Genomic DNA, 23,447 nt, shown 5'->3' with positions numbered 1-23,447 from the left:
GTCCGACGATAGCGAGAAAATAGAGTTCATCGGTGCGAAGGGGTATTAATTTCACCTCACTCCTCCCATGTCTCTTCCCTCACATCAACTATTTGCGAGTTTATAACTTTTACAGACACTTATTTTTCTTCACTAACTTTTACCCATGTTCAATTTTTTGTACTAATTTCATTTCTCTTTCTTAACATTCCCATACTTTATACACCTCATCTGAAGCCTCCCCTCATCTCACTTCTTTACACATCTCATCTGAAGCCTCCCCTCATCTCACTTCTTTACACTTCATATCACTTTATTTAACCTACAGGTACTTCAGACATTACTTCTTGTCGCTTCCTTTACCTTCTTTTCTTCATTCTTTCATCTTAAAACTTCCCCTCACCTGTCCCTCTTCATCTAGACTTCCCTTCCCTTCATTGTGGTCACTTCATGTTCTTTACTATTCTCTCACACCTGGAACTTCATGTCATTTCACTCATCTTCATTAATTTTCAACTTTTTCTCACTTCACCTCACTCATCCCAGCTAACTTCAACCCTTACCCGCCATGCTTCCATATTTTCAGATTTCCCTGCCTCCCAAACTCACAAACACTTCTCACATCTATCTGCTCACTCGTCTCACTTTGCTCATCTCACGTCAAGCTTTATCTCACCTCAGCTCACCTCAGCTCCATGATCAGTTTCCAGAGATCGTAGAGCTTTCAGATCCCTTGATAATATATATTTTTTCCTTAACTTAAAAATACAAAGTTACTCATCGACTTGTACTGTTTTCATTTTTTTTTCAGTTTTCTTGTGTCTTTTTATTTTTTTCATTTTTAAACTTAACATATATCAGTTTACTCATCGGCCTCCACATTTCCAAATTTCATACTTTTTCACTCTGAAATAGGATACATCTCTCATTAATTCAGTCATCGGCTTTTAGATATCCAATTTCATTTTGTTTCAGATGTATTAACTATATTTCACATCGCTCACTCAAATTATTTCAACTCACACTTCTTCATCTATGGTTCCAAGATTAGATTTCAATTCTTCATTTCTCTCTCTCTCTCTCTCTCTCTCTCTCTCTCTCTCTCTCTCTCTCTCATACACACACAAATACAGCTTTTATCAATTTCGCTACTCAGCTAACCCACCTAAATCTCAAGTTTTCAGTACGGTATTTCAGTTCCTTCTTCTGTGTTCTAACTTATAAGCCCTTCTAACTTTACACTCCTCAGCATATCACTCTTTCATCTCAGCTCACTTCAATTTTCTTATCCAATATTATGATCGTTTTAAGTCTTTTAACTTTCCATAGTTTCACTTTCTTCTATAATTTTAGCTCACAAACGGTCCCACTTTTCTCATCTCAAATCTCTTCTCACCTCAACTCACTTCCGCTTTCTGATGCACAGCTCCAGCAGTTGTAATGCTTCCAAACTTCCAGATTTCCTTAACTTCGTCCCCATAATTCTAGCACACAGACGATCTCACTTTTCTCATCTCATCTCAAATCTCTTCTCACCTAGGTTCACTTCTCTCTGATAATTTTTTTTCAGTCGTTGTAAGGCATTTTTCACTTTATATAAATATTGTAGCTCACTCCTCTCATCTCAAATCTCGTCTCACACCGCTGTCTTGGCTCATCTCAACTCAAATCTCATCTCTTTTTGGCTCAGTTCTCCTCCCTGATACACAGTTCTAATTGTAAGGCTTCCCAATTTCACTTTTTTTTTCTCTTCCCAATTCCTCTCTACGTTTCCTTCCCAATTTTCCTCTTAATTTTGCCTTCCCAGTTCCTCGCTTTTTTCTCTCTATTTTCCAACTCAATTTCTCTCTCTATTGTCCTGCCCATTTCCTTTCTTTATTTTACTCTTTCTTTTCCTTCCCAGTTCCTCTCTTTATTATTCTCTATACTTTCCTTCCCAATTCCTCTCTTTATTTTCCTTCCCAATTCCTCTCTATTTTTCTCTTTATTTTCCTTCCCAATTCCTCTCTTTATTTGTCTCTTTATTTTCCTTCCCAATTCCTCTCTCTATTTTTTCCTTTGTAATTCTCAAACACTTAGGTGGGCGGTCTTCTTCATTAGGGTTTTGGAAAGAAGATTGAGTTCACATGGGGAGAGAGAGAGAGAGAGAGAAGGAGAGAGAGAGAGAGAGAGAGAGAGAGAGAGAGAAAGTATGCAGAAAAAAAGAAAGGATATGAGGAAAGAGAGAATAGGACAGGGAATGCTTAAAGAAAAAGAGACAGGCTAAAAATATAAGCAAAGAAGTTACATTAGGGGAGACTCGTGTAGATCCCAGATAGAGACCTTCACCATATAGACGAAAACGACGAGGAAGGAAACAAGAAAGTCGTGGAGAAAGAGAGGAAAAGATGGTAAAAGGTGGAAGAAAACGAGAGGCTAAACAACAGGTGAAGAAGTTACAATAGGAGGGGAGGGGGTCTCATGTAGATCACAGGCATAGGACTACCCTATGAAAGAAAAGTCTAAGAAAGAAAGAAAGATAAAAAAAAGTCATGAAGAAAAAGAAAGGGAGAAGAAAAATAGTCAATGCTTAGAGAAAACGAGAAGAATGAGGGAAAGAGAAAGGGCAGTCACAGCTTAGAGAAAATGGGATAGGGGAAAGAAAATAAGCAGAAAAACTCATGAAGAAACAAGGGAAAGATAAAGGGTAGTCACTGCTTAGAGAAAACGAGCAGACAGAGGGGAAAAAGAGTTGTCAAAGCTGAGAGGGGAAAAAAATAGCCACCGCTTCGAAGAAACGAGATGGAATAGGGATGAAAAAGAAAAAGGGCAGTCACAGCTTAGAGAAAATGGGATACGGAAATGGGAAAATAGAGAAGGTAACATCAGGGGGGACTCAGGTAGACCCCAAATAGAGGACCGCCGCTAGAGACACCACTCCTATTAGCCCCGTCCACCGTAGACTAGAGGCTGAGTTGCAGTAGGAGAAGTCACAGGAGCAGACCCGGCGGATGAGGACCCGGGTGGTGTAGGTCTCGCACGTGTTGGTCATGATGGTGTCGTTGGTGGCGCAGTTTCGGTGGAAGCTCTCGATCTCCCCTGGGGGAAGAAAGGAGAGGGGTAGATTTTAGAGAGGACTCCTAACACCTCTTCCTTAGCTATTTATTTTGCATATTGCGATTTTAATATTTGCTGGCATGCTTTTTTTTTTTTTTTTTTTTTTTAATATGGATTGGAGCAAATAAGAGAATCATGAGCGTCATGCACGGAATGAGTCGCTAAGGAAAAGAAGTTAGGGAATCGTCAAAACAGCTTAAGTACGATCTATGGGTCACACAAGCAATTCTATCCCTTTTAAATGGTCCGGGCTTAATATTACGAGAGAGAGAGAGAGAGAGAGAGAGAGAGAGAGAGAGAGAGAGAGAGAGAAACATTTATACTAATCTGCTGACTACCACTACAAAATATATCAATATTATAAATAAAACTTAGTCCAGAGAGAGAGAGAGAGAGAGAGAGAGAGAGAGAGAGAGAGAATCACCATGCATACGTAATGTGCTGCCAGCTTGCACGAACAGCACTTTGCTTGAATAATCAAAGGGAAAAAAATCAATGAAGGTTTATCAGCAATTTATCTGCATGAACTAACATTATTATTGTTTTTTTCAGTATTTCATTTATATATTTAATTTATCTCAGTATCTTTTCATTATTTTTTATTGCAATTACTTTATAAAGTTTACTTTTCAGCTACCTATAAAAATGTTTTTTTTTAGAAATTCGTCGGATTTGTATTACGTACCTATTTCTATCTATCTACAGCCAGACGCCTTAATCCCGTAAAGGGTGGCCACAAACAAATCCCCTCCATGTCGCCCTGTCCCCCGCCATTTCACTGCCCTGCTCCCAGCTCACACCCTCTCTCTCATAAACCTCTCCACCCCATCCCTCCATCTCATCCTCGGTCTTCCTCCATGTCGCCCTGTCCTCTGCCATAACATTGCCCTTCCCCTGACTCACACCCCCCTCTCTCATATATCTCTGCACTCCATCCCTCCATCTCACCCTCGGTCTACTCTTTATTCTCTCTCTCTCTCTCTCTCTCTCTCTGACAAAATTGTCCCTGAAACTTTTTTTCCAGAAATTCACTATATTTAAGTAAAAGTTCCTGGTCATATTAACGCGTCCTGGTGCAGGTGAGGGCAAAAGTGGTCAGTTCTTGAAGTCACAGGTCAAGGAAGGTCGAGGTAGGTAAAGGCTGGTCAAGGTAGGTCAAGGAAGGCCAAGGCAGGTCAAGGTAAAACTTTCCAATATGTTGACACTGGACTGTTAAAGAGGTTGTAGTTAAGTTTTATTGTTCTCGTAAATTTTCACCAATATATATGAAAGTTTATTTTTCTACTTACACACACACACACACACACACACACACACACACACCCACAAGACGTGTGTGTGTGACCTGTATTATACTCGTATATGTATCATGTATGTATCCTCGCCACATTCCTTGTATGCATCTAGTCTGTTATAATAGCCAAATATATGTATGTATGCATGTGTATGTCTTGCATCACACATGTGTCATCTATGTATCATGTACTGTATGTATCCTCCTTGTATCCAATAACAACAGTCCTCGGTGTGGGTGTATGTATGTGCTTCCGTATGTATGTATTTGTGTTATGTATGTATGCATCCGTGTAAGCGTAGCCTTCCCAGCGGACTCCAGTCCATTACCCTAATATGCTCAGCGTGATATACCCCACGCTAGGGACACTGCCTACTGACGCTGATATACTAACATACTTACCCTGATATACTAACATACTTACGCTGATATACTAACATACTAACTTACTCTGATATACTAATCTGGTTACTTGCTTACCCTGATGCATTAACCTACTTACGCCCACACTTGATTGGTTGCTTACTTGGAGATATGCTTACCCTGAAGCTATTTACTTACTCTTATATACTTACATACTTACAGTGATATACTAACATACTTCCTCTGACACACTAACATATTTTCTCCCTGGCTTATTGGTCTACTTATGAGAAGGCATACTTACTCTGAACCTAATTACTTACTTCGGTGTACTGACCTACTTACTCTGATATACAATACATACTTACTTACCCTGATATACTAAACTACTGACGCTGATATACTAACATACTTACGTACTTTCATATACTAACCTACTTAATCCCTGGCTTGTTGGTCTACTTACGAGAAGGCATACTTAGCCTACTCTGAACCTACTTCCTTACTCTGATATACTAACCTACTTTCTCTGATATATTAACATAGGCTACTTACTGATATACTTACCTACTTACACTGATATACTAACCTACTTACTCTGAAATACTAACATACGTACTGATATACTTACACTGACATACTAACCTACTTACTCTGATATACTAACCTACTTACACTGATATAGTAGCTTACTTACATAGTAATATACTATCATACACCCAGACTTACATACTGCCACACACTGATCTCCTTACACAGTGGCCTACTTACACCAATATACTCACTGACTTACTCGGAGGCTTGTGTGTCTACTTACCAGAGGGCCTACCTACTCCAATACACTAACCCACTTTGAGACCTACTTACAATACTTGCCAATATACTTAAGCTTACTAACGTATCCACTCTAGGCTGTTCTTCATTCTCAGTATTTACTTGTAGACCTTCTTACAGATGTTATATTTATTCGTAAGTATTTCCCTTACCTACTAACCTGCTTCACCATCATCATCATCATCACCAACATTATCATCACAATCACCATCACCATCATCACCACCACCATCACCACCACCATCATCATCACCACCATCACCACCACCACCACCACCACCATCATCATCACTATCACGATCACCGTCATCATCATCATCATCATTCTAAACAGGACAAAAGCCTCTCATTTTTCTCCACTCTGACCTATTAGCTGTCAGCCTGTTCCATCCAATCCCAGCAAATCTGCAAAAACATCTCCCCATCTCATCCTTTGCTTGCCTCTTCCTCTCACTCCATTTCTCCATCTTGTTCTCTGTCTGCCCCTTTCTCTCACTCCATCTCTCCATCTTGTTCTGTCTGCCTCTTTCTCCATCTCTTCATCTTGTTTTCTGTCTGGCTCTTCCTCGCATTTCATCTCTCCATCTTGTTCTCTGTCTGCCTCTTACTCTCACTCTATCTCTCCATCTTGTTCTCTGCCTCTTCCTCTCTCTCCATCTCTCCATCTTGTTCTCTGTCTTCCCCTTCCTCTCACATCATCTCACATTCTTTGTCTGCCTCTTCCTCTTACTTCATCCCTCGATCTTGTTCTCTGTCTGCCTCTTCCTCTCACTCCATCTCTGGGCTGCCACTCAGTTACCCTGGTTGTCCATCTGTTATCTGTTCTACGAAGGACGTGACCTGCCCACATCCATTTATGCTTTTGGATTGTACTGATTATATCCTCTACACTCCTCTATTCCCGTATCCACGAAGCTCTCTCTTTATCTCTCCATGTGATCCCTTATATAACCCTTCCCTTTCCCCTCTAGGAACCCTCTCTCTTCCCCCGTTAGAACCCTCCCTCTTCCCCTCTTAAACCCTCCCTCTTCCCCTCTTTGAACCCCCCTCTTCCCCTCTTAGAACTCCCCTCTTCCCCTCTTAGAACCCCCCTCTTCCCCTCTTAGAACCCCCCTCTTCCCCTCTTAGAACCCCCTCTTCCCCTCTTAGAACCCTCCCTCTTCCCCTCTTAGAACCCTCCCTCGTCTCCTCTTAGAACCCTCCCTCTTTCCCTTTTAGAACCCTCCCTCTTCCCCTCTTAGAACCCCCCCTCTTCCCCTCTTAGCACTCCTAAATTAATTCTCTCTCCTTAACCAAAATGAAAAATGAAAAAAAAAAAAAAGTATTCAGACTGAGGGCTTTAAAATCTTGACCTACTGTGGTAAAAGACGAATTTGTAAAGTTTCAATACTTTATCCATGAGGTGTAATAAAGGTGAATTTGTTACCTTTACTCATTCACGATTTACTGAAGATTATTTTTTGGAGTATTATACTTCTCATTCTTCTTTTCTTCGTCATCATCATCATCATCATCATCGTTCTTCATCATCATCAATACTTCTTATTCTTATTATTGGTAATAGTAGCAGTAGAAGCTATAGCAGCAGCAGCAGTAGAAATAACAGTAGTAGCAGTAGTAGTGCTAGTAGTTGTAATAATAATAATAATAATAATAATAATAATAATAAATATATAATAATAATAATAATAACAATAGTAGTAGTAGTAGTAGAAGCACCAATACTAGCAGTAGTAGTAACTGCAGCAACAGAAGCAAAAGCAGTATTACCATTATTATTATTACTATTATTATTATTATTATTATTATTAACCACATAGTTTTCAATAACCAATTCTTACCCTGTAATAAATAATACAGAACTAAAAACCAAATCCAGACCACTTCACCATTTTTCGAGCGGCATATAAGATATTCGCCGGCTCAGACATACAGAAATGACAATGATTAGGTGGATGTGCAGTGCGTCCCTGCGTCCAAGGCCTGGAGGGGCTGGGTTTACCATGGAAGAGTTGAGAGGTAGGATGGGACTGGAGTGTATTGGTGTTGTGATGAGGAGAGGTAGATTGAGATGGTTTGGACATGTGGAGAGGATGGGGGATGATAATTGAGTGAGGAAGGTGAGAAGTGTTAATATTGGGGGTGGGGTTATGAGGGGTAGACCAAGAAAGACATGGGACGAGGTCATTAAGTGTGACCTCAGGGTTAAGGGACTGAACAGGGAGGCTGCAATGGATCGTGCAGCGTGGAGAGCCGCCATTAGGTGACCAAGGCCGACACATGCAAGCATGTTGGAGCCTTTAAAAAACGAAAACGAAAACATATAAGAAAAGAAAATTTAAACCCACTGCTCTTTCACGAATTTTCAAAGTTTTTCAATACACCATAAACTTGAAGCGAGCGTGGTTAATTACACTCATAATTCGAAAAAGGCCCCCCGAGAGAGAGAGAGAGAGAGAGAGAGAGAGAGAGAGAGAGAGAGAGAGAGAGAGAGACTGATTTGACCCCAATGGGGGGGGCTAGTTTACTGGACACCCCACACCTCATCCTGTGAAGGGGCAGCGTCAAAAGGATACATAGATACAGCATCATACAAAGAATTTAAAAGGGGTATCCAAAAGGAAGGCAGTATCTCAGCGAGATGCATTCCTATCTGCATTACAAAAGTCTTACAACAGTATATCAACATAAATATAACTCATTTTATATTATCAGTATACATAGGGTGAGAGAGTTGAACGAACTGATCACACATATATGACATAAGTTCTTAAATTAACAAATTTTATAACAGTTATATTAGGCTAAGTGTATTTTGGGGGCAATTGTTGTGTTACTGAGGAGAAGCAAATAATTTATACTTCCTCAGTTTTATTCTGACTATCATTTTCTAACATAAATTTTGCCTGACTCTCTGTTGTCATAAACTGAGTATTCCTGTATTCACGTTTGAGTGGACATTCCAATAAATAATGCCTCAAAGTGTTTGTTGGGTTGTTCACATACTTTGCACTTCCTCTTCTCCTCATCAACCTGCCAACCCAGTTCCCAAGAGTAACAGTAGCCAAGCCTTATTCTTGCATGTACAGAGTCAACCCACCTACTTGTCGTATGTCTGCCATATACGTAACTTGTCATCAGTGCAACTGTGTTGTAGTAGTGTATGGATGTGCTGGTGTTGTGTTCTCTGAGTCTAAGGTCAGTCACTCTGGTCATGATCTTTCTTTTAAGTTGTCTAAGTGAAAGTCCCAGGTCATAGTCACAAGTGTCCTTGTTAGCAGCCTCCTTGGCTAAAATGTCAGCTCTTTCATTACCCGGGATTCCAACATGTAAGGGGATCCAAACAAATTTGACCTGTACACTGATCTCCCTAAGCTCTGCCACAATCCGCCTGATCTTGTGAACAAGGTCAGGGTATGTGGGGTGAGGGTCAGAGAGAGATTGCAGAGCAGACATGCTGTCTGTCAAGATGATGGAATCTTGTTTCCTCAGACAAACCTGTTCCAGCCCATTCACAAATGCTACAAGTTCACACTGGGTGGATGAAGCCCAGTCATGTAGCCTGCTGAGTGTCTCAGTCCCATGAACAAAGCTACCCCCACTTACAATGGTAACAGCAGCCCCAGCACGTCCAGTCTGTGTGTGATGGGAACCGTCACAGTACACTTGGTCTTTGTCTTCCCCTGCCAGACTTGATATTAGTGTCATGAAGTCATCTTTGAGTGCATACGGTAGGAGGTCGCCTTTTTTTGTGTCTAATGAAGTGAAGGCGATGTCTAGTGGTCTCTCCTCCCAGGGCGGCAGTGATTCACCCCAGTCCCAGTCTCCTAAATGATGATCTGTCATTTGGTAGTTGATATGGTTTGCAGCAGTTATATGAGTCCAGTCCCTGCTAGTCAAATCTTCTAGCCTTAATAAATTTATAATCTCTGATTTAGGTAGTGTGTCTCTCTTGTCTCTCAGTGCTCTGACTCCTATTAGTGTATTTATCTCTTTAATCCGATCTGGGATAGAAGATAACCCTAATTCTTGTCTAAGATTAGATACTTTAACATTCTTTGGGCATGCTAGAATTAGTCTCATAGCTTCATTCTGTATTGTGTCAAGCTTGTTAATTTTATCAGCAGGCAAACGAGAAAGTACTGGAGCGTGATAATCAATGACTGATCTTATATACGCAATATACATCATTTTTAAAACTGGAATAGAGGCCCCCAGACCCTTCCAAGACATCACTTTAAGAGGCCTAAGCCTTTTCATACATGTTGTCATGACCAAATCAAATTCAGGATTCTTACCCCTAATATTCCCAACATATACTCCTAAATATTTAACCCGCCCCGTCCCGACCACTTTCTCACCAATGGTATCCCCCAATCCCGACCATTTTTTGACCCTTTTTTTTTTTTTACTAAAACTTTCGCTTTTGGTCAGAAACAATGGTCATTCACAAAGAAATTGTTCCCCGGGGTCCATAATTGCCCTAAACAGGTATGCCTTGGTCCCACCTGGCCCTGTGTTCTCCGTAGGTGGTCTGAGCCTCTAACGTTTTCTATGGTATTATAAGTCTGGGAAACCAATGAAAGTAAGTAGATATGTATTTATTACAAACATAAAAACATGTGATAAAAGAGTAAATTGGATTTTATACAAAAATAGAAGATATGTATTTATTACAAACATAAAAACATGTGATAAAAGAGTAAATTGGATTTTATACAAAAATAGAGCAGAAATAAGCATTGTACCATCGTGCGAAACGAGCAAAATCGGGCATACTGGTCACGATGAATCGCTAACATTCGAAAATCATGATACATATCATTTTTTTTACTTACATAATACTTCTACAATAACATTATAACAGTTTACATTTTATTGAACTGTTTTTACGTATTCACAGGCCTTTCGATAACATTTAGCGTAATGTTAGCGCTTATTTACGTAGTGAGTGAACTCGCTGTGACTGTTGTTTCAACTCGTATTGTTTTTTCTACTTACATAATACTTTCCTAATAACATTATACACTTTTCAACTTTATAGAACTGTTTTGAGATAATTTCAGGCCTTACGTAAATATATAGCGTAATAATAGCGCATAATAACACACACGGTGAAGTCGCTATGACTACTATTTCAACTTACAACCTATTTTTGTACTTATATAATAATTCTCCACTAACATTGCACATGTTTACACTTGATATAATTGATATCACATAATTTCAGACCTTACGATTCAACTGAGCGTCATATTAGCGCGTACTTACACAGGGAGTGTTATCGCGATATCATTTGTTTCATCTTACACTAGTAATCAACTTATAAAATACCTTACTACTAACATTACAACAAATTCCACTTTATATAATTCCTATCACATACTTACTGACCAGAATGTGGGTGTACTCGTGACATCAATTATTACAACTTACACTATTGTTCAACTTATACGTTTTATTCATGCTAACATTACACCCGTTTCCACTTTATATTCTTGCTATCACATATTTACTGACCAGAGTGTTATACTGAGCATCATATTTTCGCAGATTTACACAGTGGGTGTAGTTTTGATATCACTTCTTTCAATTTACACTAATTCTCAACTTATACATTACTTTCCTGAAAACATAACACCCGTTTCAACTTTATATTTGACTTAGCACCTACTGACTGGCCTTACCATTATAATGAGCGTCATTTCGCCATCCCACACAGTTTCAGTAGTGTAGGAAATTTTGGTAATCTTTGAAACAAGGCTGAAGGCACAACACACATTGCACTCGACACACTCATACCTTGTGTCATTTCTCTGAGTGGATGGTCTGACTGTCGAGTGCTTACATACATGGCAGCGGCGCTGGGGTTTACGACGGTTTGGGTCGGAAGGGATTGCGCTGGGATAGTGGCGTCCTGCAAGACGTAGGGGAGTCTGGGCAGCCATGGGGGTGCGGGTGCGGTGTGTGGGTCTGTCCTGGGCATGCTTGGCGATTATTTCACGTGCCAGCTCCCTCACAAACCCCTCAAAGGTCTCGGATACTCCGGTGGTCATTGCGTGCAGGCAGTGGGCGTTCAGGACCGTGATGTCGAGCAAGTGGAAAAAGGGTTTCTTGTACCACTTCATCGTGATCCTGGCACAGTCAACACTTGAAATCATCGAGTCTGACTGATCCACTTGCCTCATGTTCAGATTATAGTCCAGTACAGACTCGGGTTTCCATACGTTGCACCTCCTCTCACTACGGTGATCCATGGAGTCTGTGCGGTGCATCAGGGGGCTGTGAACGGTTGATAGGAGGCAAACTTCCCTGTTGTGGTTCCACAGGGTGGCAAGGATGTTATTGGCCTGGAAGAAAACCACCTCGTTCTTGTCAAGTTTCCTCCCTATCTTGACCATATGGTGACGGTTTCTCTTGACTGTACCACAGACTCCGGTGTCGTGTTGGTGGAGGAACCTAGCGAGAAGAGGGCTAGTGTACCAGTTGTCCAGGTACAACACATGACCACGATGAAGGTACTCTTCTATCATTGTCTTCACCACGGCCCCAGAGAGTCCTATACTCCGATCTTCTGTTATATCTGTCTGTGCGCCCGTGTACAAGACTATGTCTTGCACATAACCAGTCTTACAGTCACACATAACAAAGATCTTGAACCCGAAATGGTGTCTCTTGCTGGGTATGTACTGCCTAAAGGAAATATTGCCTCTCCACAACACAAGACTCTCGTCTATGACGAGGTCTCTGTAGGGATAAAATGAGGAGCGGAACATTTCCCGTAAATAATCAAAAACCAGCCTAATTCTCCTCATTTTATCTGTGTTATTTGCATTGGCTGGATCTTCTGCATCAAAAAAGTGGAGGCGGCCGAGAATACACTGAAATCTGTTACGACTCATCACCTTTCCAAAGAAAGGTGTGAGGATCATTGGGTCAGTTGTCCAGTAGGCAGGAATTTGGTTTTTCCTTACCACACCCATCAAGAGAACCAGGGCCAAAAATAAGAACATCTCTGAAATTGTAACGGGATAGTCATATTGTTGGGAATGCCTGCTCGTGGTTCCCAAACGTTCACATTCACGGTGCTGTGTTCGTGAAAATATATTAGTCTGTTCAACTATGCGCCCCACAAACGCCTCCCCAAAGAACAAGTAAAAAAAATCCACCCTAGACGAACCCGCATGCACACCTGGAGCCGTGCAACCAGACCGCCACTCCTCAGTGAAAGGGTGAATGATGGGAGTAAAATTACTCCCATCTTCCCAGTTCCACGTGACACCACCGTCTCCAGCCACGTCCCCATCGTCCCCTTCGTCAGGGTGGGGAGGTGAGGGTGGTGGAGGAGGTTGGGGAGGTGGAGAGCGGCGCCTCTCATCACTCGCACTTCTCTTCCCTCTCCCTTTTCCTTTACCCTTTCCCTTCCCTTTCCTTCCTTTCCCCACATCCTGGGGAATATTGTGGGGCGAAAGACGTGCTGGGGAGTGGCTCCACCTCCTCTCCCCTAGGCCTACGTGCACCACGTGCTCGTTCTGCCTCCCTCACACCACTTGCCCCTTCACCCCGCACTACCCCCACACCACTTTCACTTTCACCCCGCGCTGCCGCCACAACACTTTCCCATTCACCCAGCAATCCCACCACACCACTTTCCACTTCCCCAGACAAAAGACTTTCACCATACCTTATATGTCTTCTCGCCCCACCTTCTGATCCTCGGGGTGATATTTTTTCTTTTCCCAACCACGAGGCGATATCACGTCCTAAGCCGCCGTCATCCTCATCATCCTCATCCTCATCCTCATCAGATTCGGGATGGAGAGATAGCCGTGCACGTGGTTGGGGAGCAGGCTGGCCTTCCCTTGCCTTACAGTATGTCACATACCGCGTTTTTCAGGGCGAAGGGACCTCTTCATCATTGCTACTTATTTCTTCCTCTGGCTGGACGTAATCGCGATCCACCACATCATCGTCAAGTGGAGAATCACTATCTCCAGTGAAAGCTTCCAGGGCGGATGCAATTTCCTCGTCTGAGAGACCTTTCCGCGCCATGTCTGACCTGGGTCACTGCTAGCAGGTGAGTGACCGAGACAAGGGCGAGCGCGGGTCACGCGGGGTCTAGGACGCTGCCCGCCTGGCGGCAGGTAGGGGAGGCTTGGATACGTGGGCGAATCGAAAATCTCGCGCGAATTTTGAAAATTGTGGAAATTATGAACCTTGCAATTGCAGGACTTTGAAGTACGTCAACGGGATTGGCAGTGACAACGCGAGGACGTGGAAGTACGTCGACGGGACGCCGCGGGTTAACAAAGTCAACTCTTTTCAGTGGACTCCCTTGCATGTAATGAGTATTTACATAGTTGGATCCTTTTGTTATGAATTTAGTCTTTTCTGTTGATATAATTAAGCCTAGTTCATCACACATCTCTCCCAGTAAATCTAGTGATATTGCATATCACGATGATTGTTGGCCTGAATTAAAGTATCATCTGCATAACTGATGCAACTCACACCATTTGGGAATTTTAAACTTACTATTTTATTCATTAAAATATTGAATAGTGTAGGACTTAGTACCCCTCCCTGTGGGGTACCAAGTTCAAGCTCAAATGTGTTAGATTTCTTTCCTTGAAAAACAACATAAGCAGTTCTGTGGAAAAGATAGTCTTTAATCCAGCCAAGAAGTTTGCCTTTCACACCAAAATTCACCAACTCATTAAATATTAGAGAGAGAGAGAGAGAGAGAGAGAGAGAGAGAGAGAGAGAGAGTTTACTATCTCATCCGGTCTCATCATATAAATAGTTCTGAAAAACCTAGTGAAGATCAGCCAAGCTATATGAAATTTATCTATCTATCTATCAGTCTGGCTATCTATCTATCTGTCTATCGAGAGAGAGAGAGAATCCAGTGTGTGAAAAATTAGAGCTAGCTTCCACTCTCACCATTAATATCGTAGACGGTCACCGATTCAGAGAGAGAGAGAGAGAGATAATCCAGTGTGAGAGAAATTAGAGCTAGCTTCCACTCTCACCATTAATATCGTAGACGGTCACCGATTCACAGCCCAAGTCGCAGGATCCAGACTCGATCTGCTCCTCAGTGAAGTTGGCGTCCATGCAGCCGTCTATCCTCGAGCTGTTGCTTCGAGGAGAGTAGCTGCAGAGGAAACACTCCACGCTGAGGCCTGGACGGGCAGGAAAACGAGGAAAATCAGCTAGGAAAATGGGACAGGGAAATTGAGTAGGAAATCAGGAAAAATGTGATTATGATGATGATAATGATGATGATGATGATGATGATGGTGATTTGTGGCGAGCAGCTGCAGAGGAAACATTCCACGATGAGGCCTGGAGGGGCAGGAAAATGAGGAAAATCAGGTAGGAAAATTGAGTAGGGAAACTGAGTAGGAAATCAGGAAAAATGTGATGATGATGATATGAGGCAAGTTGCTGCAGAAAACACTCCACGCTGAGGCCTGAGGGGGAGGAAAATAAGGAAAATCAGGTAGCAAAATTGGCTAGGAAATCATGAAAATATGGTAAGAAAAATTGGGTAGGAAATCAGGAAAATATGTTAAGAAAATTGGGTAGGAAATCAGGAAAATATGGTAGGAATATTGGGTGGGAAATCAGGAAAATATGGTAAGTAAATTGGGTAGGATATCAGGAAAAATGTGGTGATGATGATGATAATTCAAAGAAAGTACCTGCAGAAAAAAATACTCCACGCCAGGACTGTGAGGAGGAAAATAAGGAAAATATAGTAAGAAAATTGGGTAAGACATCAGGAAAAATGTGGTGGTAAAATGTGATGATGATGATGATGATGAACTGTTGCTTGGAGACGAGTGGCTATATAAGAAATACTCCAATCTTAGTCCTGTGTGAGGAAAATGAGGAAAATAGGTGGGAAAATTGGGTAGGACATCAGGAAAAATGTGGTGGTGGTGGTGGTGTTGCTTGGAGGCGAGCAGCTGTATAAGAAACATTCCAGTCTTATCCTTGAGTGAATAAAACAAGGAAAATCAGTAAGAAAGACAATAACACAGGAACAGGAAGATAAAATAGAAACGAATGATATGAAGTTTTGCATCAAGGTAAGTCCCTTATTAGGACACTACGTTTAGTCTTGTGTGAGGAAAATAAGAAAAATCAGAGAGAAGAATGGGAAAATGTGGCAGGAAAATCGATAATATGACGCTAAAACTGAAGCGACTAATATGAACTATTGCTTAAGGGCGAGTAACAGTGTGGAAAAAAAAAGAAAACAAAAAGCGGTGCCCAGGCACAGCAAACCCGTCCCCGGCAGTTATTTTAGTACTGACGTACAAACACAACCGAATATCTAGTCAAAGACGTCACATATCAAATTTGGAGTAATTCGGGTGAAAATTGACGATTTTATGCCCATCTGAAATTTTAGGCCAGACCCACCTGACACTGACCCCACTACCGATAACTGAGGGGTGACCCACCTGATGTAATGAGGCATGTTATAGGATGCAGATTTGAAAGATGCACCTTTAGGTTTTGGTGTCTTGTCGATATGATGAATTTGAAAGGAGTCATGGCGAAAAAACGATTTTCACCTGTCCCCTTGTTTTTACATTTTTTGGGCCCACAGCCTGGGTCTTCGGCCAATTTGGCCCAAAATTTAGTCAGGTGATCAGAAAGTCATACTCCATCATCCTTGTAATTTTGGTCAAACTCGCACTAGTAGTTTTCGCGTAAAATTGTTATCAGTCAGGCAGACAGACAGACAGACAGACAAATAAACAAACAAACAGACAAACCGAGTGAAAACAATACCCGTTCCCAAGCCCCTCCGGGGCGGGGATGGGTAACAAACAAACTGTGTGAAAACAATACCCGTTCCCAAGTCCTTCCGGGGCAGGGAGGGGTAATTAGATGGAAAAAATAGGACAATAAGGCGACAGATAAAACATGAAGATAACACATGCATCGAGGTAACGTGTAAGAAAATGCACCCCAGAGCTTCACCCGTGTGCGTGTGCTGAGGCGAAATGCAGATTAGTTGTGAGTTGCAAATGTCAATCATCCGCTTCAGTTCTTTGCAACGCGGGGTCACAAGCAAGAAGGCAAACAGTTAAGTCACTGAATATATTTGGCTGCTTGATTATGTGACGTGGTGTGTGTGTCGAGAGAGACAGGGAGAAAAAAAGTGGGTCTTCTTTCACTTAATTTGGGTTATATTGAATGAGAGAGAGAGAGAGAGAGAGAGAGAGAGAGAGAGAGAGAGAGAGAGAGAGAGAGAGAGAGAGAGAAACTCACATCCAAGGTACAAATGTAGACAAAAAAGGTCACCTAATATTTCACCTCTTCTATTTCTCACTATCCTCTGCTGGCTATTGTTGCTAAGCTGCGAGAGGCTTGGTATAATTCTCTGCCCATATATACCAGTAAAACGCCTTTGTAGGCGAGGTACGAGCGACGCCATTTAAATCCAAAAACACTGAAGTTTACCTTACACCCCGAGGATGCCTAGAGTATGTTGATGGCTATCTACCTACCAAGTTTCATGACTTTACGACGAACTGTCTGGCCTGTGGCCCTCTTCTGAAGATTTTCCACATGCTGCACTTAGCGCGTTTCACGAGCCACGTGTGTTTTTAACATGAAACCTGTCAACAACAAATCTTAAAGAACTGGGCTATCATATGGTGCAAACCATGCAGTGATCGGCCCTGTGACTGCTGAGTTATAAGCTTCTCAAAAGCGTTACGGTCAGGCAGGGTCGGGTCGGGCCGGGATTGGCCTGGCCAGGCCGGCCTGGGTTGGGCCGGGCCGGGCTGAGTTGGGCCAGGCCGGGTTGGGCCTCTCACGTGTGAGAATGGCCACTACTTGAGAGACTCGCAAGGGATTCGACCTCGCTTGTAATAAAAGTTCACCTATTTTCACCTCCTCTACTTGTCCCTTTCCTCTGCTGGCTAGGATGAGACAGACTTTGTTGAGATGTCATCATTAGGTTACAGAGGAGTCAAAACAAAGGCTTATATGGTAGCAGGCCGATGTAAGGTCATGTTCATTATCCTTGCCTTGTCCTCGATGTCCTCTGGGCTGTTGGGAAAATGGATCTGGCACGGACTGCAGCAGAACTTATGACAGGTGGGAGTGGCAAGGCTAAGGCTGCCCAGGGTTGTATCCAAATTCGTCAATGGGAATGCTTCACACGAAAATACACACACACACACACACACACACACACACACACACACACACACACACACACACACACACACACACACACACACAAAGCAGTAACAAACATAGCTACTTCAAATACACTCAGAGCAGCGGGAGACGCATTACAAACAGAGGTGAACGGTGGCATCGTGAAACTTTTACTGTCTGCACACGATTTTATCCACACACAGAAACAAAATGAAAGAAAGAAAGGAAACGTAGCGAATTCAAACAAGATCATAGCAGTGGGGAACGTACAACAAACAGAGGTGACATCGTTATTGCACTGGACACCATCAAAAAAATTATACTTATTATAAACTCGTCTGGTGGTATTTAAAAAAAGAAAAAAAATGCAGGAAAATCGCATAAAACTCGGAAAGACGGGGAACGTACGACTAAAGTGGTGAGAGGTGATATAGTTAATGCACTGGACACCGTAAATAAGAATCTGGTATAATATATTCGTTTGGTGATATATAAAAAAAAAAAAAAGCGAGAAAAAAGCAACACAATCACATAAACCTCAGAAAGACAGGGAACATACGACATTACAGAGGCGAGAGGTGGCATCGTAAAGACAGGGCATCATCAAAGAAATATTCTAGTTATAATAAATTCGTCGGATGATATAAAAAAAGAGCAAAAAAACGAGATAAAATACAGGAAAATCACATAAAACTCATAAAGACGGGGGCAAGTGGTGGTGGTGGTGGCGGTGGTGGTGATGGTGGTGGTGGTGGTGGTGATGGTGGTGGTGGTGGTGGTTGTGGTGGTGGTTGTGGTGGTAGTAATGACAGTAACATTCCACTGGGGTCACTCAAAACACACACGCACACACACACACACACACACACACACACACATACTGCCATTCATTATTAACCAGACATCAGTTGTTCACACACGGATTAATCTCTCTCATTTCCTAACTTGAATAATTACTAAGATGCTGATGAATACTAGGATACTACTTAGGCCAACATTCCCTAACACCTTTTCCTAGGCGGTTTGGTTTGCTTATTACACCTTACTATCCACTTCTGCATAAGGAAGCTCCGTAACACCTTTTTCCTAAGCGATTTATTTAGCTTATTACACATTACTGACCCCTCTTCTATGTTATATAAATCCTTCCAACATCGCCATACTCTGCACAAATAACGTATAAAAGGATATTAACCAGTCATATCCAAAAATAAATCGTTATGGAAAAGATGTTAGAGAGCCTCGTTACCCGACGAAAATAGGGGTCTTAGGCCTCTCATGCTTGCGCCTACTCTAGCAACCTATTCCAGCTAAAGCCAGATTTTATTGAGAGAGAGAGAGAGAGAGAGAGAGAGAGAGAGAGAGAGAGAGAGAGAGAGAGAGAGAGAGAGAGAGAGAGAGACTATCTTTATTCCTCCTACTCCATTGCTCTCACTCTTTGGGATTCGAATCCGTGCCCCGAACACTTCGGGCTGGTGAATGATTGATGACTACAATGTTGTGATTTGCTCTCTCTCTCTCTCTCTCTCTCTCTCTCTCTCTCTCTCTCACCTGCGTCCAAGAACCAGGTTAATGGGAGGAACGTGAGCTGGTCTTGTGTTTGTTCTGGATTTTGTTGCTGTTGTTACTGGAGAACTTTGGGAAATAACACACAAGTACTTAATAACAAAATCTGTTTTCTGGGGATATGTTTTCCCCATCTCACCCCCATCCCCAACCTCCCCTCATCCCACTCCACCTCACCCCACCCCACCCCACCCCATTCCACCCAACCCATCCCAATTCAACCCAACCCATCCCACCCTACCCTACCCTACTTTACCCCACCCCTCCCCACCCCACCCCACCCCACCCCACCGCGACACTTTCATTCTTGTAATAATATAAAGACATCAAAACACCCTCACTTGTGTGGGGCTCGATCCCACCTCGGCACTGTAGGTCTTAAAGATGTGTGGCCGTCACGTAATTATGATATTTTTCCTGTCACACACACACACACACACACACACACACACACACACACCTATGACCTCCATTCTTGTAAACGCAGTGTGTCCAGGCATCTCGAAATGTACGGAGCTTGAATTTGCCTATCTGGTTATTTTGTTTTCATTTTCTTCTAGGAGGGAACAATCTTGCGGGTTTGTGGCCTTTGGTTCCTTCTTCAAAAAAAAAAAAAAATCTGGAATAAATTGGCCATCTAGTTATTGTTTTTATTTTTTATTGGGGGGGAAGCCTCTTCCGGGCAGGCCTTTGGTTCCTTCTTCCCTGCATAGAAAAAAAAATCTGGAATACCGACCTCCAAATCGATTAATTCTAAAATGAACAAGAAGCGGTGCCATGGCACAGCAAACCCATCCCCGGCAGTCATTTTAGTGCTGACGTATAATCACAATAGGATATCTAGTCATAGATGTCACATATCAAATTTGGAGTAAATCGGGTGAAAATTGACGATTTTATGCCCACTTGAAATTTTAGTACCGACCCACTTGACACTGACCCCTCTACCGCTAACTGGGACTGACCCCCCTGATGTAATGAGGCATGTTACAGGATGCAGATTTGAAAGATGCACCATTAGGTTTTGGTTCCATGTCGATCTGACGAATTTGAAAGGAGTTATGACGAAAAAACGTTTTTCTTCTTTACATTTTTTTTTTTACATTCTTTGGCCCTACGGCCTGGGCCTTGGCCCAAAATTTAATCAGGTGATCAGAGAGTCACAGCCTATTATCCCTGTAATTTTAGTCAGAATCGCACCAATAGTTTTCGCGTAAAGTTGTTGACAGACAGGCAGACAGACAAACAAATAAACAAACAAACACACAAACCGAGTGAAAACAATACCCGTCCCAGCCCCTCCGGGGCTGGGACGGGTAATGAAAATCGCCTGGGTAAAGAAAGAAAAAAAAAATTACCAATTATTAAATACGCCACGAAAAGCAAGGACAAAAAAATTAAAAATCGTTGTAACCAATCTGAATATTTTTTAGCCTCCACGAATTTTTTTTGACGTTTCTGAGGCAGTGAAAGAAAACTATTGAATCATGCTGTAAATATATTTTTTTCTTTCTTTAAGATTTCGAAATTGGTAATAAGGTCCACAGAGGGGGTGAAATTTTTTTGGAAACTTAGGGGTGTGAAAATTACTGGCGGAGAGAGAGAGAGAGAGAGAGAGAGAGAGAGAGAGAGAGAGAAACCTAGTAATTTTTTTTCTTTATTACTTACCCGGAGTCACGTGGAGAGACAGGCTGACAAATGAGGATATAAAGGAGCGTTGTGGTGTTGATGTGGATGTGATAGGAAGCGTTATGAGGAACACACTGAGGTGTTTTGGCCATGTGGAGAGGATGGAGGGTGAAAGACTGACGAAGAGAGTGTATGTGAGTGAGGTGGATGGGGGGAGAGGGAGGGGGAGGCCAAGGATGAGATGGAGGGATGGGGTGGAGCGGTATATGAGAGAGGGGGGGGTGAGTTGGGAGCAGGGCAGTGAAATGGCAAGGGACAGGGCGACGTGGAGGCGATTTGTTTGTGGCCACCCCGAACCAGATTGAGGCGTCTGGCAATAGATAGATAGATAGACTTACCCGGCGTTAGTAGCAGTGCCAGTGTGACCAGCAGGGTAGAAAGGGCCGCCCATAGCCACCGACCCGCCATCACAGCCTGTCCGAAGATGAAGATAAAAGAAATGTAATGTCCTCTTCTCAAAACAGAGTGAGCGAAAGTAAAAAAAAAAAAAATCATAAAAATAATCAACGGAGGAAATTTCAGGAATTTTTGTATCTGTTAGATGTGGTTAGCCTGCATACCATATTTTTGCTGTGTGTGTGTGTGTGTGTGTGTGTGTGTGTGTGTGTGTGTGTGTGTGTGTGTGTGTGTGTGTGTGTGTGTGTGTGTGTGTGTGTAAATATTTTGAGATAACCCTTATCAATGCTATACTTCTATACTGTTTCTACTTTAACTTGACCTAAAACTGCCATTAGAATATGATGCTAGTCACGAAGAAGTGCTATGGAAAGGATGTAGAACGGTATCAATGTCCTTTTCAAGCCAGTGATCTTCGTGATATAGGCTGCAAAAGGACGAAAATCTGGACCAATTAAGGTGAAAGGAGTATAGCGGAGAGAGAGAGAGAGAGAGAGAGAGAGAGAGAGAGAGAGAGAGAGAGAGAGAGAGAGAGAGAGAGAGAGAGAGAGAGAGGGGGAGATGCCATGTCTGAAGAGACTATCTATCTATCTATCTATTGCCAGACGCCTCAATCCCGTTTGGGGTGGCCACAAACAAATCGCCTCCAAGTCGCCCTGTCCCCCGCCATTTCACTGCCCTGCTCCCAACTCACACCCCCCTCTCTCATATACCTCTCCACCTCATCCCTCCATCTCATCCTCGGCCTCCCCCTCCCTCTTCCCCCCTCCACCTCACTCACATACACTCTCTTCGTCAGTCTTTCGCCCTCCATCCTCTCCACATGGCCAAACCACCTCAGTGTGTTCCTCATAACGCTTCCTATCACATCCACATCCACACCACAACGCTCCTTTATATCCTCATTCGTCAGCCTGTCTCTCCACGTGACTCCACAGGCTCCTCTTAAATAACTCATTTCCACTGCTCTCACTCTTGACTTGTGTCCTTCCAACAATGTCCAAGCTTCACTTCCGTACGTTAGAGTTGGTATCACAATACTGTCATGTAGTAACTTTTTCACTTCCATGCTCACTTCCCTGTTTCTTATCACTGCTTTCAAGGAACCAGCAACCTTTCTTCCCTGCTGTACCCTTTCAAGCACTTCACACTCCAAACCTCCATCCTTACTCATCACACTACCCAAATACTTAAACGTACTCACATTTTCCAATTCCTCACCATCTAACCTTGCTGTACATTCACTAACTTCACCTCTCTCAAAGACCATCACTTTACTCTTCCCTACATTCACCTTTAGGTTCCGTTTCTTACACACTCTCTCAAACTCATCCACCAAGCCTTGCAGCTCCCCTTCGTCTTCACTCAACAACACAGTATCATCTGCAAACAACAGTACAGGGAGTTTCCAAACACTATCCTCTCTCACCAGGGCCACTCCAACATCCACTACCCTACCTTGTACCTCTTTTATTACCCCATCCATGTACAGATTGAACAACCATGGAGACATGACACATCCTTGTTTCAAACCAACTTTCAAAGAGAAAAATTCACTTAGTTCACCATCCACACGCACTGCAGCCTTCGCACCATCGTACATACTCTTCACAGCATTCAACAACTTCCCATCTACTCCATATATTCTTAACACTTTCCACAATCCTTGTCTATCCACCCTGTCATATGCTTTCTCCAAATCCATGAAAGCCGCATACAACTTCTTTCCCTTCTCTAGAAACTTTTCCACTAAAGATCTAAGAATGAATATCTGATCTACACAACCTCTTCTTTTCCTAAAGCCTCCCTGTTCTTCTCCAACTAATTTCTCTGTTCTTTCTCTAACTCTGTCTATAAGTATCCTACCATACACTTTTCCTATTATACTAAGAAGACAAATGCCCCTATGATTACCACACACTTCTTTTTCCCCTTTTCCTTTGTACAAGGGAATAATTATACCTGACTTCCAATCCTCCGGGACTCTACCTTCCTCCCAGGCCAATCTGCACATCTTCCACATCCATTCTACTACTAT

General features: G+C 42.5%; 1 protein-coding gene across 1 annotated transcript; it reads right to left on the bottom strand.

Moving 5' to 3' along the window:
• Positions 1-2,854: 2,854 nt before the first annotated feature.
• LOC145418795 (uncharacterized) lies at positions 2,855-21,421 on the bottom strand. Its single transcript, XM_080287126.1, has 3 exons — positions 21,352-21,421; positions 14,599-14,751; positions 2,855-3,057 (listed from the first exon to the last, which is right to left on the bottom strand). Exons 1-3 carry the CDS (start codon positions 21,419-21,421, stop codon positions 2,855-2,857), a joined length of 426 nt encoding a protein of 141 aa, XP_080143252.1.
• Positions 21,422-23,447: the final 2,026 nt, after the last annotated feature.

Source organism: Coenobita brevimanus, chromosome 116 (genome assembly GCF_032717465.1).
Source record: "Coenobita brevimanus isolate Jiangsu-jjx chromosome 116, ASM3271746v2, whole genome shotgun sequence".
Classification (NCBI taxonomy): domain Eukaryota; kingdom Metazoa; phylum Arthropoda; class Malacostraca; order Decapoda; family Coenobitidae; genus Coenobita; species Coenobita brevimanus.
Note: the sequence above shows the minus strand (reverse complement) of the source record. Positions and strands in the feature narration are given on the sequence as shown.